A 21,152-nucleotide genomic window follows, 5' to 3' on the forward strand; every position below is an offset into this window, starting at 1 on the left:
TGGGACAGTACTATAGGATGGGGACATTACTACAAGGGGACAAGGATGGGGAACATTACTATAGATTGGGGACATTACTATAGGATGGGGACAAGGATGAACACAGTATAGGATGGGCACATTATGATAAGATGGGGACAAGGCTGGGACATTACTATAGGATGGGGATAAGGATGGGCATATTACTATAACATGGGGACAAGGATTAGACACATTACTACAAGATGGGGACAAGGATGGGGAACATTACTTTAGGATGGGGACAAGGATGAGCACATTACTGTGGGATGGGGAATAGGATGGGCACAATACTACAAGGGGATAAGGATGGGCACGCTACAACAACATGGGGAACATTACTAAAAGATGTTGGTCAAAATTTCTATGTAGTGCTAATTGTAACACTATTTTTTTTTTAATCCAAAGATTTTTATTGTTTTCAAACAAGAAGAAAGACATTACAGAAAAGAAAGGCATAACATCATACAATGCCGAGACATCAACGCCCTAACGGGCGAGTCAGGGCCACATGAATCTTGAACACTGGAAAAGGGGGGGGGGAGGTATGGGTGAGAGAGGGGAGGAGAAGGCAACTTGCAGCAATACACGAAGTTAACTTATTGCATAAGGAAACAGAATTTGTCTGAACGACATGTTATATGACTTCCCGTCCAACCTACTACACAAGCAGGTTGTTACAATTTTAGAGGGGGTGAAGCCCTGGGAGAGGCTGACCACATCGCCTAACGCTTTTGAATTTTTAAGGCCAAGGAGGCGCTACTGGCGAACAGAGTTTCATAATGGAAGTGCGTGTTGATTCTAGCTATCACTTCCTCCATACCCGGTATCTCAGGGAATTTCCACCTAGCTGCGATACACTGTCTGGCTGAGATTAGGATATGAGAGATGCACTGAGCAACGGGGGCTGGGAAGGCGTCTAAACCCATATGTAGAATCCCCATTTGAGGTGAGAGAGGGAGTCTAGTCTCACACACTTCTGCTATTAGGTCGAAGACCCGATTCTAAAAGCTGAAAATTTCCGGGCAAGACCACCAGAGGTGCCCCAGTGTCCCCGTCATGCCACAACCCTTCCAACAAAGGGGAGAGTAATTTTCCGCAAACCTAGCTATCTGATCAGGACACCTATACCATCCCATGTGTACTTTCTTAATCTGCTCCAAATGGTTGAGGCAGCCGGAGGACCTAAGCACCACCCGGGAGGCCGCATGCCACAGATGGGCTGGCAAGGAGAGGGATAATTCTCTTTCCCACTTTGTCATGTATGGTAGAGTCCTACCGATCGAGAGGTGAATGGGCGGTATAATAAGGACATGCCTCTGACAGATGTCGAGTCCTTCAGAAGAAAGTCTGCCAAAAACTGATGTCTTGATGTTGATGAACTCAGGCAAAAAGTGCTTAAAAAATGCCTAATTTGAAGATATTGGTAGAAGACCTGCCTGCGTAGGTTGAATTTAGACAACAGCTCAGAAAAAATGTAAGAAGGACCCCCTGTCAAATAAATCTGACACTCGAAGGGACTCAATTTGTCCCCAAGCCCTAAGGTCGACATCAGGAACAAAAGCTTTAATGTCCTTAAAGTGTAGCCTCCAAATCAAACCGGCCATGAATTCCGAGGACCAATCCCTCCAGCGCCACTTTGCTGCCTCGACTGTGCCCAGAAAGGAATGTGGGACTGCCTGATTTTGAATCAATGCCCCCAGCAGCTTTTTTGTGGATCCAAATGGATTGAGGTATCCCTCAATCTGCAGCCATCTATGATCCTCCGCCTCTCTCCACCAGTCCCTGCCTGACTTCAAAACAGCCGCCCTATGATATGACACGACATCAGGCACACCCATTCCGCCTTCTCTAAATGGGGGGTGAAGTGATTGTAAGGGTATTCTTGATTTTCTTACCAGCCCAAATAATTTTGCGGATGAGGCTTTGTAGACATGTCAGGGAGTATCCTGGAATTTTCAAAGGGAGGCATCTAAAAAGATATATCAACTTTGGAAGGTATAGCATTTTAAAAGAGTGTATTCTGGCCAACCACGACAGGGGCAGCGCAGAAAAGCGCAAGAGCTCTTTTGTTAGTTCTTTACTCAGCTCTGAAATATTTTTCCTTACCAATTGTTTAGTTGTTGTGAGATGGATTCCTAAATAAGGAATACTGTGGTATTCCCATCTAAATGGCAATGTTGTGGCGAGCCTCTTCCTTTCGACCCGGGGAACAGAGAAGGGAAGAATTAAGGATTTATTTGCATTAGGTTTGTAGAATGAAACAGCAGAGAATTCCTTAAGAACCGATAAAACATTATTTAAAGAACCTTGTACTTCTGAACAGGAAATAATTATATCATCAGCATACAATCCCACAACATGCTCAACTTTACCTACTGACACCCCCACAATACCTTTATGCATCCGGATGTACTCCGCCAGGGGCTCCACCACCATAGCAAAAATTACTGGGGAAAGGGGACACCCCTGGCGGGTACCATTGGATATAGAAAAGCTGCGCGAGGCAAACCCTGAGGCCAGATCCTTGGCGTTAGGGTTAGAGTACAGGGAGATAATTGCTGTTAAAATTGGCCCCTGAAATCCAAATTTCTCAAAAACACTCCTTAGGAACCCCCAGTGCACCCTGTTGAACGCTTTTTCCGCGTCTAGGGACAGGAGAACACTGGGAACCTTCCTATTCTCTATCACTGCTATAAGGTCTATCAACCGTCTTGTCCCATCCTTAGCCTGCCTTCCGGCTACAAACCCCACCTGATCTGGAGCTATCAAGGAGGGAAGGACCCCATGTAGACGGGAGGCCAAAATTTTTGCATAGATTTTAAGATCACAGTTGAGCAGCGAGATAGGGCGGAAGTTACCTGGAGAAGTGGGGGGCTTCCCTGGCTTAGGGAGAGTAGTAATTATGGCTTCTAAGTTGGAAGGGGCGACCGAGGAGTTATTTTGCCAAAATTTAAATGTCCTGCGCATATAAGGGCCCAGGAGATCCACAAACTGTCTATAATATGAATTAGAAAAGCCATCTGGGCCTGGAGCAGAATGAATTTTAGTAGATCTAACCGTTTTTTGGATTTCTTCTAGAGAAAAAGGGTCATTTAGAACCTCCAGATCTGCTTGAGACAGGCTTGGCAGCTGTAATTTTCCCAGGAAGGCATTTATAGCTGCCTCTGTTGGCTGCGGGATGTTCGGGTCATCTTTTTAAATTGTAAAGGCCTTGGTAGTAGTGTGCAAAGGCATTTGCAATATGGATAGGATTTTTGATTATGGAGCCCTCCGGGGTTTGCAAAAATTCAATTCTGGACTTCATTTCCCAGCTTTTAACCCTCCTTGCTTAAATGGATCCAGCTCTATCTCCCAAGGAGTAATGTTTGATTTTTAAAGCTCTAAGATTTTTTTCATATTTAGAGATAAGAATTTCCCTTAGCTGTGACCTCAGCTCTTTTAATTGGGCCGAACGCGAGGGTAGGGGGGGCAGTTTTATTTAGAGATTCTAAGGTTTGGATCTGGGCAAGGATATTCGCTGTCATCTGTTCTCTTTTCTTTTTTTCCATAGCAGCAATTTTAATACAAATTCCCCTAATTAGCGCCTTATGAAAGGACCAAAGGATCTCATCCGAGACTGAATTGTTATCATTCAGGAGGAAATACTCTGATAACCCCTCAGTTATTTTTTGTATAACATGCTGTTTGGAGAGTAAGAAATCATTTATTTTCCATCTATGAAAGATTGGGGAAATATGGCGCTCATTAATTGTTAGGGAGGCGGGCGCATGGTCGGACCATGATATGACTCCTATTTGAGATTTTTGTGCATTCTGCAAGGAGGCTACTATCCACCAAAAAATAATTATGCCGCTGTAAGAGGTGTATCTAGCTGAAAAATGTGTAGTCCCTTTCTTCAGCATGGGTGTATCTCCAAATATCATGTAAGTAATGCTGTGTTATAAGCTGGCCAATTTCTTTCCTGTGGGCAGTACTAGTGGAACAGTCTAGCTGTTTTGAAACAGGGATATTGAAATCTCCGCAAATCACTTTATGGCCCACTGCTATTTGGTCTATCTTTTTCAGGAATTTCCGCAAAAAACTGATTTGTCTTATATTAGGAGCATAAACCCCGGCCAGAGTATACTTCACATTGCTCAGGGAGCACACTAAAATCAGAAACCTGCCCTCTGAGTCAGAATGCACAGAATCTAGCTTAAACGCCACTGTATGTTTTATAAAAATACTAACCCCAGCTCGCTTTTTACTAAAGTTAGTATGGAAACTATGAGGGAACAACCGATTGTTGAGTCTGAAATTGTCTGCTGCAACAAGATGAGTCTCCTGGATGCATAGTATATCACAATGTGTCTTGTGGACCTCTTTCCATAACATGTTACACTTGGCCGGGGAGTTTAACGCTTTAGTGTTCAACGACAAGAACTTTAACCCTATTACAGTTTGTTTAGAATATTCATGTTACCATAAGGAAGGGAGGAGGGGGGGAGTGGGAGTGGGGAAGAGCTGGATAAGTAAAAGAAAAAGAGTAGTAAATGACAAGAATAACATGTAGAAAACAGGACTTAAAACCAAAATACAGTAGAATCTGAACAGTCAAATTCACAGCTTTATCAGAAAAGCTGTTTCACCAACACCACAAAGGGGGGTAGCTGGTGGCTGAAAATGAAACTGTAAGACTGACTGGGAAGCCCCAACGGTACTTTATTCCTGCATCTCTGAGAGCTTTGGTAAGTGGAGCATATTCCCTTCGTTTTGCAAGTGTCCCTGCAGATAGATCCGGGAAGACCACAAGGGCGGCGTACTTTTGGGGTAGATCCGGCTGTCTCCTCAGGGCTTGTAAGAAGGCTTCTTTAGACTTAAAAATGAAGTCGGGCTATGGTATCTCGTGGGATGTCAGCTCCAAGCGATCTGGGCTTAGCCACCCTGTGAACCCTATCCACCATAAGGCTGGCTGCCTCAGCCTCCGGGAGCACCACAGATAACAGGCCCTGTAGATATTCCGGCAACTCTCCATCAGACACCAACTCGGGGATTCCACGGATCCTCACATTGTTACGGCGGGATCGATCCTCCAAATCAGTACTTTTAGCTTGTAGGCTGTTAACGTGATCCTCTAAGGCAGAATGGGCATTTATAAGATCATTATGGGATTTGGTCAGCTCCGCCATCTTAGATTCTAAGTGAGCCGTTCTGTCCCCTATAGCCGTTATGTCTCCCTGGATCCCCGTCAGCATACCTCTCAGATCCTCCTGTAAAGAAAATCTCTGTGCAACCAGCAAGCTTTGCATTGTTTTTTTCGTCAGCGGGATGTCTGTCGGGTCTGGCGCCGTGTCAGAGGCTGCCACTGAGGCCCTTCTGGAGGAGCGGGAAGAAGTGGAAGTCACCATCTTTCCCTTCACCATGCTGCCGTCTCTGAGGAAAAAATCTGTAAGTTTGGCTGGGGATGGACGTTTTGCAGCTTTCCCTCTGGTCATCTTGTTCCCTGAGGACTCACAAATGCAGCCTTCACCCCAGGTCATGAAAGGAGGAGGAATGAATCTGTTTGAGCCGATTTTAGAGCAGCTTGCACAGGAGCTCAGGAGTTATGCAGCCAGCACCATCAGCAGTCAGGCCACGCCCCCCAATTGTAACACTATTCGTTACAAGAAAGGAATAAAATTTAAAAAAAAAATATATATAATTTATTATAATAAACAAGTGAAAATGTTCAAAATCAGTGATCCAAAGGTGTGTAAAAAAAAAATAATTATATATGGTACCAATAAAAATGTCACTTTGTACTGCAAAGAATGCAGCCCTCAGATTATTTTTTTTCCTCTGTGCGGCCCATGCACCCAGCAGAGTTTGAGACCCCTGCACTACGGTATACAGTGAAGGTGATGTTTTAACCATAAAATGGCTTTAATAAAACCTTTCTTTTTCGCTCCTAATTGGGAGACCCAGACAATTGGGTGTATAGCTATTGCCTCTGGAGGCCACACAAAGTATTACACTTAAAAGTGTAAGGCCCCTCCCCTTCTGGCTATACACCCCCAGTGGGATCACTGGCTCACCAGTTTTGTGCTTTGTGCGAAGGAGGCAACACATCCACGCATAGCTCCACTTTTTAGTCAGCAGCAGCTGCTGACTATGTCGGATGGAAGAAAAGAGGGCCCATACTAAGGGCTCCCAGTATGCTCCCTTCTCACCCCACTGTATGTCGGAGGTGTTTGTAAGGTTGAGGTACCCATTGCGGGTACGGCGGCAGGAGCCCACATGCTGATTCCTTCCCCATCCCTTTTTACAGGGCTCTGGGTGAAGTGGGATTTACCGGTCTCCAGGCACTGAGACCGTGCTCCATCTACAGCCCCTGGAGAAGATGCTGGATGGAGCGGAGTACATCAGGGACATGGCCCTGCTTCCTCAAGGTACTCTGTGTCCCCGTGCATTTGGCGCTCACACCGCAGCATGCTGGGTGTTGTAGTGCGCCGGGGGACATCAGCGCTGCGGCGCCTGTGCCATGGCCTCATTCAGCTTCGCTGAAGCAGGCTCACTTATGGGAATTGGTCGCGCCGGCCGCTGGGACTGCGGCGCGGCTGGCACTTGTAGTGCGCCGGGGACTTCAGCGCGGCCTGCGCTTTTACGGCGGCCGCGCTGATAACTAGAGTCCCCGGCTTTTGCGGCCTGCTTCCGTTCGTTCCCGCCCCCAGACCTGCCAGTCAGGAGAGGGGCGGGACGCTGGCCACTTCTAGGAATCGGTCGCGCCGGCCGCTGGGACTGCGGCGCGGCTGGCACTTGTAGTGCGCCGGGGACTTCAGCGCGGCCCGCGCTTTTACGGCGGCCGCGCTGTTAACTCGAGTCCCCGGCTTCTGGGCCTAGTCTCCCTTCGTTACCGCCCACAGCCCTGACAGTCAGGGTAGGGGCGTGACGCTGCATAGCACAGCAGCGCTGAGAGCTGGAGTATGTTTTGCATACTCCACCCCTCTCACTGTGTGCACTGTGAATCCGGATTCCCGCACTTTCTCAGGCACGCCCACGGCTTCCTTCTCTACAAGGACGCCGGCAGCCATTAGTGTCAGTTTCTGTACGATACAGAGACAAGTGTGGAAGACCCTGGCATTCTGATAGTCACACAATCGCTGCAACAGGCGTTAAGCAGCACCTGTGGTGCTAACCCCACTAGTGCAGAAGTGCACTTATAGATATGCTTGTACTATATACATTGCACTGTTTGGTCGCACGTTGTATATACCCTCCTGGATTATGCGGAGGAGTTATCAGCATATTCTCTGTGTAAAACAAAGGTGCAGAACCACATGTTTTTCTATACAGCTGGTACAGCATGTACGGCTATACGGCCGGCAGGTTACATAGACTCCCATTGTATGCACTAATGGCCAGGGGATGAGGACGGTGTCTGCAGTATTTACTGACAGTTTTTCTGAGACTATGGCTATGATACTAGAAGCCTAGCAGTCCGGACATGTCTCTCACAATATGGGCACTGTTGAATCATTGATCCATGGCCCCCCTCAGTGTGAACAACTAACAGCTCCGGGAATGTCACACGCATCCCAGAGTCACGGCTCTGCACGGACGTCAGTCCCAGACAGCCTAAGCGGGCTCACTATGAGCGGCCTCGGTTTCATCAGGGTCCTAGCAGAAGGACTCGCTGTGTAATGAGGCGGAAGTAGCGGCTCAGGATTCTGATCCTGAGACCGCTCTCAATCTGGATACACCTGATCGTGACGCCATAGTAAATAATCTTATAGCGTCCATCTATAGAATGTGGGTTATTTCTCACAGCTCCTCCAGTGGAGGAGTCAGCTTCACGTATTTTTCTGGACCACTCTGCCTTCAGAGAGGCAGTCCAGGAACACCACGCTTATCCAGATATGCGCTTCTCCAAACGGCTTAGGATACACGTTATCCCTGTCCCCTGACTTGGTCAAGGACTGGACCCAGTGTCCCAAGCGGCATCCTCCAATCTCCAGGCTTGTAGCTAGATCCATAGTTGCAGTGGGAGATGGAACTGCACTCAAAGATGCCACTGACAGACAGATGGATCTCTGGTCGAAAGCCATCTATGAGGCTGTCGGCGCACCGTTGGCTCCGGCATTCTCTCTCTTGGGGCACTCCAAGCTATTTCAGCTTGTCTTACACAGATTGACACGGTTACACGTACATCTGTGCCGCAGGTGGCATCCTTAACCTCTCAAATGTCTGCATTTGTTTCTTACGCGATTCAGGTTGTCCTGGACTCTGCGAACCGTGCGGCGGTAGCCTCCGCTACTCCGTGTTTTTAAGCAGAGCCTGGTCTGCTCGTTAAGTGAATGGAAGGCAGATTCTGCTTCCAAAAAAGGTTGCCTAACCAGTTGCCTTTTTCTGCTGACCGACTGTTTGGTGAGCGTTGGATGTAACCATTAAACAGTCCAGGGGTAAGGATTTATCCTTTCCTCAGCCCGGACACAACAAACCCCAACAGAGCAAGAGGCAGTCGGGGTTTTCGGCCTTTTCGAGGCTCGGGCAGGTCCCATTTTTCCTCGTCCAATGTGGACTCAAAAGGATCAGAGGAGCTCAGATTCTTAGCGGGCTCAGTCACGCCCAAAAAAGCGACAGTCTGAAAACCCGCTTCCAAGGCGGCTTCCTCATGACTTGCGGCCTCGGTCGGTAGCAGGCTCTTCCGCCTTGGCGATATTTAGCTGCCATAGGTCAATGACCATTGAGTGTGAGACATTCTGTCTCACGGGTACAGGATAGAGCTCACTTCTCGTCCTCCAACTCGATTCTTCAGAATTTCTCCACCTCCCGGCCGAGCCGCTGCTCTTCTGCAAACAGGGTGCACTCTATAGGCAGAAAGAGTGATGACCCCCGTTCCTCTTCAGGAACAAGGTCACGGTTTTTACCCCAAATTCTTTGCGGTACCTATAACAACGGGCCGTTCCGTCCCGTTCTGGATCTAAAAATGCTCAGCAAGCTCGTGGACACCAGGCGGTTCCGGATGGAATCCCTCCGCCATGTCATCGCCTCAAGGTCCCAAGGATATTTCCTAGCATCATTAGGCATCAAGGATGCTTATCCACACGTGCCGATTGATCCAGAGCACTAGCGTTTCTACGCTTCGTTATAGGAGACGAACACCTTCTGTTCGTAGCTCTACCTTCCGGCTAGCGACAGTCCCACTGGTCTTCGCCAAGGTCAGGGCAGCAGTAGTCACAGTCCTGCACTCTCAGGGTCACTCTGTGATCCCGTATTTAGACGATCTACTTGTCAAGGCACTCTCTTAGGAAACATGCCAACACTGCCCGAACGTTGCGCTGGAGACTCTCTAGAGTTTTGGGTGGATCATCAACTTTTTAAAGTCAGATCCGACCCCGACCCTATCGATAACATATCTAGGGATAGAGTTTCTTACTCTCTCAGCGATAGTGAAGCTTCCGCTAGACAAACAGCATTCACTACGGGCTGCAAGCTCTTCTTTAAGAACCAGTCGCACACATTGAGACGCCTCATGCACTTCCTACGTAAGGTGGTAGCAATGGAGGCAGTTCCTTTCGCGCAGTTTTACTGCGTCCACTACAATGGGACATTCTCCGCCAATGGGACGAGGAGTCGACGTCCCTCAACAGAGTCGTCGTTCTTTCTCAGGCGGCCAAGGAATCTCTACGGTGGTGGCTTCTTCCCACCTCTTGGTCAAAAAGAAGGTCCTTCCTATCCCCATCCTGGGCGATAGTTACGACAGACGCGAGTCTATCAGGGTGGGGAGCAGTTTTTCTCCACTACAGCGCTCAGGGTACGTGGACTCAGCAAGAGTCCACCCTTCAGATCAATGTTCTTGAACACAGAGCAGTGTATCTTGCCCTACAAACCTTCCAACAGCGGCTGGAAAGCAAGCATATCCGACTTCAGTCGGACAGCTCCACAGCGGTGGCATACATCAACCACCAAGGAAGAACGCGCAACCGGCAAGCCTTCCAGGAAGTCCGGCAGGTTCTGATGTGGGTGGAAGACACGGCATCCACCATATCCACAATTCACATCCCAAGTGTGGAAACTAGGAAGCTGACTTCCTAAGTCGCTGGGGTGTGGCCGAAAGAGTATGGTCTCCTCACCCGGACGGGTTTCAGGAGATCCGGCGCCGCTGACAGAGGCCGGACGTCGATCTAATGGCGTCACGGCACAACAACAATGTGCCAGCTTCATGGCACGGTTTCACAATCATCGAGCTCTGGCGGCAAACGCCTTAGTTCAGCATTGGTCGCAGTTCCAGCTACCTTAGGTGCCACCTCTGGCATTGTTGCCCAGAGTACTGCGCTAGATCAAGACCGACTGCGGCCGCGCCATCCTCGTCGCTACAGATTGGCCGAGGATGTTGTGGTACTCGGTTCTGTGGTGCCTCACGGTAGGCTAACCGGGGGCACTACCAGACCAATCAGACTGGCTGTCTCAAGGGCCATTCTTCCATTTGAATTCTACGGCCCTCAACCGGATGGTGTGGCATTGAGTCCTGGAACCTAGTGTCGTCAGGATTACCTCAGGACGTGGTTGCCACCATGAGACAGGCTAGCATACCAACGTCCGCCAAGATTGACCACAGGACGTGGAAGATATTCTTATCTCGGTGCTCGGCGCAGGGTGTTTCTCCCTGGCCGGTTGCATCGTCTATGTTTCCTTCCTTCCTGCAATCTAGGTAGGAAAATGGGTTGTCGCTCAGTTCCCTTTAGGGACAAGTCTCAGCGCTATCTGTATTTTTTCAGAAACGACGACTTCCTCAGGTACGCACGTTCCTACGGGGAGTTTGTCTTCTCAGCACTCCGTACAAGCGGCCGTTAGAGCCCTGAGATCTGAACAAGGTTCTAATTGCTCTCCAGATGCCGCCTTTCGAGCCTTTGAAGGATGTCTCCCTTCCCGCTTTTCACGGGAAGTGGCCTTCTAGTAACGGTCTCGTCTCTTAGGAGAGTTTCCGAGCTAGCAACGCTCTCATACAAACTCCCTTCCTGGTCCTTCACCAGGACAGGGTAGTTCTGCGTCCGGTTCCGGAATTTCTCCCTAAGGTGGTATCCCACTTTCATATCAATCAGGATATCACCTCACCTTCTTTGTGTCCTCGTCCAGTCCATCAATTTCAGAAAGATTTGCATCTGTTGGTTCTGGTGAGAGCACTCAGGTTCTACTTCCCGCATGGCGCTCCTGCGCCACCCGGATGCACTCTTTGTCCTTGTCGCTGGTCGGCGTAAACAGTCGCAAGCTTCCAAATCCACCCTTGCTCGGGGGATCGAGGAACAAATTCTTGAAACCTACAGTTCTACTGGGCTTCTGGTTCTCTCAAGGCCGAAGGCCCATTCTACCAGAGCCGTGGGTGCATCCTGGACATTACGGCACCAGGCTACGGCTCAGCAGGTGTGTCAGGCACCTACCTGATTGGGTCTGCATACTTTTACCAAGCATTTTCAGGTGCATACCTACGCTTCGGCAGACGCCAGCCTAGGTAGATAAGTCCTTCAGGCGGCAATTGCCCACCTGTAGGAAAGGGCTGTTTGACGGCCCTATCACGAGGTATTCTTTTACCCACCCAGGGACTGCTTTTGGACGTCCCAATTGTCTGGGTCTCCCAATTAGGAGCGAAAAAGAAGAAGGGAATTTTGTTTACTTACCGTAAATTCCTTTTCTTCTAGCTCCAATTGGGAGACCCAGCACCCGCCCTGTTTTCTCTGGGTTTTTCTGTTTTTTCGGGTACACATGTTGTTCATGTGGTATGGTTCAGTTCTCCGATGTTTCCTCGGATTGAATTGGTCTTTAAACCAGTTATTGGCTTTCCTCCTTCTTGCTTTGGCACTAAAACTGGTGAGCCAGTGATCCCACTGGGGGTGTATAGCCAGAAGGGGAGGGGCCTTACACTTTTAAGTGTAATACTTTGTGTGGCCTCCAGAGGCAATAGCTATACACCCAATTGTCTGGGTCTCCCAATTGGAGCTAGAAGAAAAGGAATTTACGGTAAGTAAACAAAATTCCCTTCTTTAAAGAAACTTTTTTAAAATTGTATTTTTTTCACCAGCCTACTGGTATTACTAATTCATGTTCCTTGCCCCTAGTATATAACGGTACTTACCAGATGCTGTTGTCCGCCAATTCCTAGTTCCACTCCAATCCCTCTCTGCTATTTTGTGACCGCAGCTTCTGACTGACTGGAAGTCAGAGCTAGCAGTACAAATTCTCAGTGCAAGTTGAAAGCCTCATTCTGGCTCTCAGACTTACGGTAAATTAAGAAGTGTCCTCTGGCTCGCCCAGCAAAAGCTGAAGTTTTGGAACTTGGAATAAAACCATGAAACAAGGCAAACTCGAAATAGACAGAGCAAGACTAATTACTTGGAATTGGCTAAAAAAGATGAACATCAAACCTCACATTTTCAATCAAACAAACATTGGGTTCACTATTCAGGCAACGAGAAGCAAAGACGTAACTGTGTCGCTTTTATTTCCAGCTCAAAATTGGCCAGCACTATCCTAAGGTAAAATGCAGTCTTGATAGCCATCTCAATACAAATACAAGGAGCGAGAATCCATGTTAGTCATACAAGTCTACTCACCAACTACAGAATGACTAGGAGGACGACAACATTGAACTATTATTCTACGATTTAAGTTTGTGGTATTCAACAAGACGCCAAAACAAGACTAAAGGCCGCTTTACACGAGATCGCTAGCGTGCGTACCCGCCCCCATCGTTTGTTCGTCACGAGCAAATCGCTGCCTGTGGCGCACAAAATCTCGCGGACCCGTCACACATACTTACCTCCATAGCGACGTCTCTTTGACCGGCGAACCGCCTCCTTTCTAAGGGGGCGGTTCATTCGGCGTCACAGCGACGTCACTAAGCAGCCGCCCAATCAAAGCGGACGGCCGGAGATGAGCTGGATGTAACATCCCGCCCACCTTCTTCCTTCCTCATTGCTGGCGGGATGCAGGTAAGGTGAGGTTCCTCGTTCCTGCAGTGTCACACATAGCGATGTGTGCTGTCGCAGGAACGACGAACAACATCGTAACTGCAGCAGCAACGGTAATTGAGATTGGGGGGGTTGTCACCGATTAGCGATTTTGACCGTTTTTCCAATGATTCAAAATCGCTAATAGGTGTCACACGCAACGACATCGGTAGCGCGGCCGGATGTGCGTCACAAGTTCCGTGACCCCAACGACATCGCTTTAGCGATGTCGTAGCATGTAAAGCGGCCTTTAGTCATTATCACGGGAGACTTGAATGCTAAAGTTGGCCATGGCAAACATAGAACCATTGTTAGAACCCTTTAAATTGGTGAAGAAACGAGGCTGGAGGAAGGTTCATTGACTCCTTTATGCCAAATCAACTGTCCATTAACTCATTTTTTTTTCAAATTTACAAATGGAGAATTAACACACAGACAACACCAAATGGGGCCAATAAGAAAAACATTGAATACATATGTGTTTGCCAAAGATGAAGGTCATCTATAGTGTCAACCAGCGCCGACAGACTAGATAAAAGGCCTTTTCCAATTTCTATTTGACCAACATAACTAATGTTTTTGGATCAATCTACACAACTGATTTAAATCACTGGAGAAGGATGAAGGAAAGCCTGAGAAACTATGAACACATAAGGCCCCGTTACACACTGAAACTTTCTAGCGATCCCACCAGCGATCCCAACCTGGCCGGGATCGCTACAAAGTCTCTGGTGAGCTGTCAAACAGGCAAACCTGGCCAACGACGCAACAGCGATCCGGACCTGCAGAACGACCTAGCTAGTCATTGGGGACGTTGTAAAGCAGCTTTTTGAAAGGGAAGTCGCTAACGAAGTCGCTATAAAGTCCCCTTTACACACTAAAACTTTGCTGCACAGCGGGAAACAAAGGACCAAAGAATGGTCCTGAACGATTTGTAGCGATCACAACTTCACAGCAGGGGCCAGGTCGCTGATGTGTTTCACACACTGCAATGTCGCTGGGGAGGTCGCTATAACATCACAAAACCGGTGACGTTACAGCGATGTCGTTTGCGATGTTGCAGTTTGTAAAGCCACCTATACTGTATAAAGGCTAACGTCACTAAAGAAACCAGTAAGGCAATAAATAAGAAACAGAAGAGACCCCCATAGCAATGGTTAACATAAGATAATCTAAAGAATAGACAACATTAAGGTCCAGTCACACTAAACAACTTACCAGCGATCCCAACAACGATAGGGATCGCTGGTAAGTTGCTAGGAGGTTGCTGGTGAGATGTCACACTGCGACGCTCCAGCGATCCCACCAGCAACCTGTGACCAGCCCCCAGCGCCGCGTGGAAGATGCTGCGCTTGGTAACTAAGGTAAATATCGGGTAACCAACCCGATATTTACCTTGGTTACCAGCGCATGCAGCTACACGTGCAGAGAGCAGGGAGCAGCGCACACTGAGCGCTGGCTCCTTGCTCTCCCAGTTACAGCACACATCGGGTTAATTACCCGATGTGTGCTGCAGCTAAATGTGCACAGAGCAGGGAGCAGCGTGCACCGGGTGCAGCTGCACAGGGTACATATATAGGGTATAGAGTACAGGGTGCAGCTGCACAGAGCAGGGAGCAGCGCGCACCGGGTGCAGCTGCACAGGGTACATATATAGGGTATAGAGTACAGGGTGCAGCTGCACAGAGCAGGGAGCAGCGCACACCGCTTAGCGCTGGCTCCTTGCTCTCCTAGTTACAGCACACATCGGGTTAATTACCCGATGTGTACTGCAGCTAAATGTGCACAGAGCAGGGAGCAGCGCACAATGCTTAGCGCTGGCTCCCTGCTCTCCTAGCTACAGTACACATCGGGTTAATTAACCCGATGTGTCCTGCAGCTACATGTGCAGAGAGCAGGAGCCGGCACTGACAGTGAGAGCGGCGGAGGCTGGTAACAAAGGTAAATATCGGGTAACCAAGGAAAGGGCTTCTTGGTTACCCGATGTTTACTGTGGTTACCAGCCTCCGCAGAAGCCAGCTCCTGCTGCCTGCACATTTAGTTGTTGCTGTCTCACTGTCACACACAGCGATGTGTGCTTCACAGCGGGACAGCAACAACTAAAAAATGGCCCAGGACATTCAGCAACAACCAACGACCTCACAGCAGGGGCCAGGTTGTTGCTGGATGTCACACACAGCAACATCGCTAGCAACATCGCTGCTACGTCACAAAAGTTGTTCGTTAGCAGCGATGTTGCTAGCGATGTTGCTTAGTGTGACGGGGCCTTTAGTAAAAGACTGAGAGCTAATTAAGCAGGCAAATAACTTAAGGTAATTACCAAAAGATATCCACAGAGCTAGAAATCAAACATCTTGGAGGCAACACCAGGAAGGCATACTAAAAGGTCAGAGATAATGGCAACAAACTAATTGAGCCAGAACCAATTAAGTAAAAATGAAAACCTATGATGATCCTGATGAAAGAGGTTACTCCGAAATGTGTAGAATAAAGTCACATATTAAAGATCCAACATTCATTTTTATTGGAGAGCAGTGCGGCAATCAACTCTTTCCATTTTTTCTGGCTATCACGAAGACTCCATTGAATGTGAGTATTTGCCCACTCAAATCAGTTACGACGACTAACTGCAGTCATGTGGAGACTCTACTGAGGACAACGCTCATGCAGATGAGCTTCTCTTACAAGGTTTATGACAGTTTGCAAAAATTATTTTTTTCTGAAAACCGTTTTTTGCAGCAGCTGTCTGGGTGGCTGGTCTGACGATTTTGGAGGTGAAGATGTTGAGGGCCTGGGCTGGTGTGGTTACACGTGGTCTGCAGTTGAGACTGGTATGATGTACTGCCAAAGTTTCTGTGATGCCTTCGGAGACTGCTTATGGTAGACACATGAACATTCAATTCTCAGGCAACAGCTCTGGTGGACATTCCTGCAGTCAGCATGCCAATTGTGCGCTCCCTCAAATCTTGTGACCTTTGTGGCATTGTGCTTTGTGATAAAACTGCACATTTTAGAGTAGCCTTTTTATTGTGGTCAGCCTAAGGTACACCTGTGCAATAATCATTCTGTCTAATTGGTGAGGTGGATGGATTATCTCAGCAAAGGAGATGAGCTCACTAAAACAGAATTATATAAATTTGTAAACCATATCTGAGGAAAATAGTCCTTGGTATACATAGTAAAGTATTGGATCTTGAAGTTCAGCTCATGAAAAATCAAAATTGTTGCTTTTATATTTTTGCTCAGTGTAGATTCCTGCAATACAGTGATTCCTACCATAAGAATATAAGTGTGGAGGACAGCTAATCAGCGACATGCCATCATTTTATCAGATGAACATAACCATTTACCAGGCATTAAATATGTTATGAATTTAGATGAAAAAGCGTGAGGTTAAAATGGATGATTGTTTGTTTAATTCTTTTTTATGTTGCAGGTCTCCTCAAACAGCCTCTTCATTTAATCAGTTCTTCCGATAAACAAGGCTTAGACCTATTAAAAGTGGAATATATTAAGGTAAGTGCTATATCGGGGAAAGAACCCAAGAACATAACAGTGTAAATGCGCTTTTTGTATGACTAATAGTATAGGAGCATAGGTTTGACTTTTTTTTTTGTTTAACATTAGTTACTCTATGGAGTAATATTCAAATGCCATGACTATACTTCCGCTTTTACAGTGTCATTGTATGTTATATGCCATTAACAATTTTCTTATTGTATTTTAGGCCAACCGAAATGGCCCTAATTTTCACACTACCTTTGAGAAAACAGAACAAACACTAAAGGTAAAAGTGCTGATTATTTCAAATTTCTAAAAAGAATCTACCTGTTGCGTTTTTACACTTTATATAGGGTTTTTAGGGGGTTCACTGAATTATTTAGCACTCAGATAATTACTGCTATGGAAACAAAATGTTTGAAATCAACCAGAAACCCACACGTCCGTATCCTTGGTTGAAGCTTGGTTCACTGTTCACTCAAAGTGGTTGTGGCATGATTTTTTTTTTGTTTCTATCATGGTTGCAATGTTTATTTTCAATATGGAAAGAGTATATGTAATGCCTTTATCAATTTTCTGTACCATTACATGATTTCAGAAAGTGCTGCTGACTTCCATTTTCCATATCGTGCACTTAGTTATGGTTACTAGTAAGATGTGTATAAACAACCCCTCGTTTCCACCAGGTGGCCTTTTCATCTATGGACCTCCTGCTCCACTCTCAGGCTTTGCTGTCTGCTATCGGCTTCATTACAGCCGCAATCCCCAGCATTGCTGATAAGCCAGAGGTTTCCTCTGTGCAGAAGCAACAGGACAAAGCAACTTTTGTTCAGAAAGGTAAACCCAAGATAACTATTGGTTGAGTGCGTATATATGCTCATATTGTGATGTGGCTTATAAATCTTATCACACTGCCTCCTACTTGCGGAAGTGCATCCCTTCTTAACTCCTTCAGCGAATGGACTTGTAATTCTTTCATTTTTTTTTGTTTGTTATTTTGCTATGAATGGGGAATATAATGAAAGTACTAGAAGTTGAAAAACTTTAGTAGACATACAGTAGATATAAAAAGTCTACACGCCCTTGATAAAATGTCAGCTTTTGTCATGTTAATAAAAATTCCTACAAAGAATAATATTAAAACTTTTCCACTCTTTGATGTCAACTATAATATGTACAATTCAATTGAAAAAAATAAACTGAAAAGAAAGATAAAGAATTAATGTGATTGCATAATTATGCACATATTCTTAAACTTAGGCCCCTTTCACATTGCGTTTCAGTGGCTCCGTCGGGGCATACGTCCGAAATCCAACCCTCCCCTCGCAAAACGAATTTCGGACGTATGCGCCGACAGGGCCATTGAGTATAATGGAGCAGACAGAGCAAGTGTATGCTCTGTCTTGTACCATTTTCGGGTGTATATGCTTTCTGCAGGCGGATGTCCAGACGTAGCAGACTACGTTCGGGTGTCCGCCTGCAAAAAGTGTATACTCCTGTCCTGGCCCTGATGACTGTGTCCCCCTCCACACACACCACGCAAGGGGACTGAGTGGGACGGAGATCCCCAAACCCTCACCAACAAAAACAACAGACAGGGTGGCAACCACAACACTCAGGCTCCCATAAACAAACCAAATAGGGAAAGGGAAAAGTAATAACACCAGGGATTGCTTCCACACAACCAATCACCAGACAACTACAGCAGCAAAATTAATGCGTCCATCCACCTCCGGGCCAAGCTCCTTAATGACGCTGAATAACTGGCCCCCCCTACTGGAAGTAGAGGGTTTTTATCCATGCCGGAAGTGGACATCAGCAGGAACAGCTGAGCTGCATAGAGGAGTCTGCTGCTGCAACAAAAAACAGACATTAACCCCTGGTGTGCCAGAAAAAATAAACACATTTAATGTGTATGGTTTAAGATGGTGTGAGAGAGAGCCCAAACCTGATCCTGTCACAAAAACGCAACAGTGACAGTACCTTCCCATTAACGAGAGGCCTTAGGACTCTCAAGACCATACATCAACGCAAACAACAAAAGGAAAAACCTCCACAAAAACCGGGCCAATCACCAACAATGGGAATTGGTCCATAAGACAACAACCAAAATAAAACCAAAACGTACACCGGTTATCAAGAGAAAAAACATCTCTTGAGCACTTAACCTGTGTACCACATTATGGGCATTGCGTGCTGGGGATAACGCCAGCCGCACGGTCGTAGGGGCAGTAGTGTGTGCATGTTTGTACAGACTGAGGTAATCAAAACCCAACCCCCAGACGCCTACCTTCCATTTGATATTAGCGGACAACCACACATAGTCACTCAAACATAGGTCTGAACCTGTACGTTTATTACACCCAGGCATGCGTTTGATAGACTCAGGAGACCTCCCAGATAGACCACCACTCAAACGCGTATCTGTACCCTCAGGAACCACAGCCGCCCCCTTACAACAACCTCTCCGGGGGGGATCACCGAGGCCTAAGATTAACCTGAGGAGGGAAAACAAGAGGCCGAGGGGGAAACTAAGGGGTTAATTGAGGAAATCCGTACACCTGGACCGTTATCCTCCACACTGCCTGGGGAGAGTGGTTTTTCAGATGACGGGTGGCGTATAACATGACACAGAAATCCATGCACTCAGGCCAGGCCTGAGAAGAGGGAAGGGTATCCCTCCAAAGTACCACAGTTTGGCATAGTCTGCACGGAGGGAATCACTGAGGAAAACCTTACACCCTGGTCTCCTTCCTTAAAGCGACCAGGGGACTGTGGCTTCTTAAGAGGGGAACTTGTTTGGGGCGCCCTGGACAGACCCCTATAAAATAGCCTAGATGCCCGCAATAAAAATATGCCCCCATGCCGCAGCGAACAGAAGACCTCTGCACCCGAGAGGACAACACCCCCTATTTTCATGGGCTCATCCTCCTCAATCAGTGGGAACTTCACCTCAGGAGAGGCCAAGGCACCTGGTCTTGGTGAATCTCTCTCTGAGGCGTCTATCCACCCTGATGGCCAAGGACATGGTGGCCTCCAGTGATGTGGGCGCAGAGTACTGCAGCAAGGAGTTTCTAAGCCAAGTAGACAACCCCTTAACAAATTGACTCCGAAGAGCTGAATCATTCCGTAGGGTGTCCGTGGCCCACCTCCAAAACTCCGAACAGTACTCTTCCACCAGACGTCCCCCCTGCTGAAGGTTGTGGTACTGCGATTCCGCCAGGGAGATGCCATCAGGCTCACCATAGACCAGGGCCAGAGCCGCAAAAAACTCTTATATCGACCGCATAGCCTGAGAGTCGGCCGGTAGAGAGAAGGCCCAGGACTGGGGATCTCCCCAAAGCAAGGAGGCCACGATCCACACTCGCTGGACCTAAGTCGCCAAGGAAAGGAGACTGAGCCTAAAATATGGATGGTAGGCCCTGTCAAACACTCTTAACCTATTTTGTCCCCCCCGCCCCCCTGAAAAGGGAGGGCCACCTTAGGTTCAGGCGAAGATTGGGCCGCCACCAACAGGCCCACAACCTGCTGCAGCTGTATCTGCAAGAGATGGGCAAGATCCACAGCCTGCGTCATAATGGCACCCATAAATAAAAAAAAAATTGAGGCCGGTTATTATGTCATGCCTGACCTGACCGATTAGGAGAGTGACTGGATGGGGGGGCTCTGCGCTTACCCTCAAGCTAAGTGGGTACCCTAGGCTTACCCTCAACCCAGAATTACGCTTGAAGGTAGCGATGTCGATGTCTGAGCCCCCAGCCTCTCACTATCTTCTGTCCTGGCCTTGTTGACAATGTCCCTTCTGCACCCACCACCCAAGGGGACTGACCGGGATAGAGATTTCCCAAACCCCCGCCAACAAAAACAACTCAGGGGGGCAACCACAACACTCAGGCACCCATAAACAAACAGCTGGGAAAACACACGGGGGTGAACAAGAACTGAGAAGGGAAAGGGAAAAGTAATAACGTGAGGGATTACTTCCACACAACCAATCACCAGATAACTACAGCAGCATAAGGAATGCGTGAGTCTACCTACCAAGCTCTAGAGTGATACTGAATAACCAACACCCCTTGCTTGAAACAAAGGGTTTTTATCCAGGATGGAACTGGACGTTGGCAGGAATAGCTGAGCTGCATAGATGAGCCGCCTGCTGCTGCTCCTAAAAAAAAAAAAAAGACTTTATTTCTTCTAGCACATGAGGGGTTAAACACGTTTAGGCCTTGTGCGCACACTGCGTTTTTTTACCGCGGATTTGCTGCATGTTTTGCTGCAGAAAATGTTCATAACCTTGCTACAGTCCTTCCCAGCAAAACCTATGGTAAAAAAAATGCTGTGCGCACAGTGCGTTTTTTTTCACCTACAGGTTTTGATACATGTTTTCTGCAGCAAAAAGAACGTGTATGTCACTTATTTTTCGCAGGTACCTGCGTTTTTTGCCATAGATAATGGTAAAAAAACGCAGGGAACAACCTGCGGAAAATTTGCGGTAATACTTCATGCGGTTTTCGGGTGCAGTTTGCTGCGTTTTTTTTCCGCAGATGCGGTAATCTTTCAGAGGGTGCAGAATTTTCTTAAGAAAATTCCATTTTCTAGTGCGCACAGGGCCTAAATGTGTGGTGTAAGATGGTATGAGAGAGAGAGAGCACAAACCTGAGCCTGTCA

General features: G+C 47.4%; 1 protein-coding gene across 4 annotated transcripts in view; it reads left to right on the forward strand.

Annotated features, from left to right (window-relative positions):
- VPS13C (vacuolar protein sorting 13 homolog C) overlaps positions 1 to 21,152 on the forward strand; it is a 492,503-nt gene that overhangs the window by 221,096 nt on the left and 250,255 nt on the right. For all 4 annotated transcript variants that reach the window (XM_075345525.1, XM_075345526.1, XM_075345527.1 and 1 more), the window contains 3 exons: positions 16,420 to 16,499; positions 16,711 to 16,770; positions 17,171 to 17,321. In XM_075345525.1, coding sequence (XP_075201640.1) covers positions 16,420 to 16,499; positions 16,711 to 16,770; positions 17,171 to 17,321 — 291 coding nt within the window. The remainder of the gene's footprint in view (positions 1 to 16,419; positions 16,500 to 16,710; positions 16,771 to 17,170; positions 17,322 to 21,152) is intronic.

The sequence above is a fragment of the Anomaloglossus baeobatrachus genome, chromosome 4 (genome assembly GCF_048569485.1).
Source record: "Anomaloglossus baeobatrachus isolate aAnoBae1 chromosome 4, aAnoBae1.hap1, whole genome shotgun sequence".
In the NCBI taxonomy this organism is placed as follows: Eukaryota; Metazoa; Chordata; class Amphibia; order Anura; family Aromobatidae; genus Anomaloglossus; species Anomaloglossus baeobatrachus.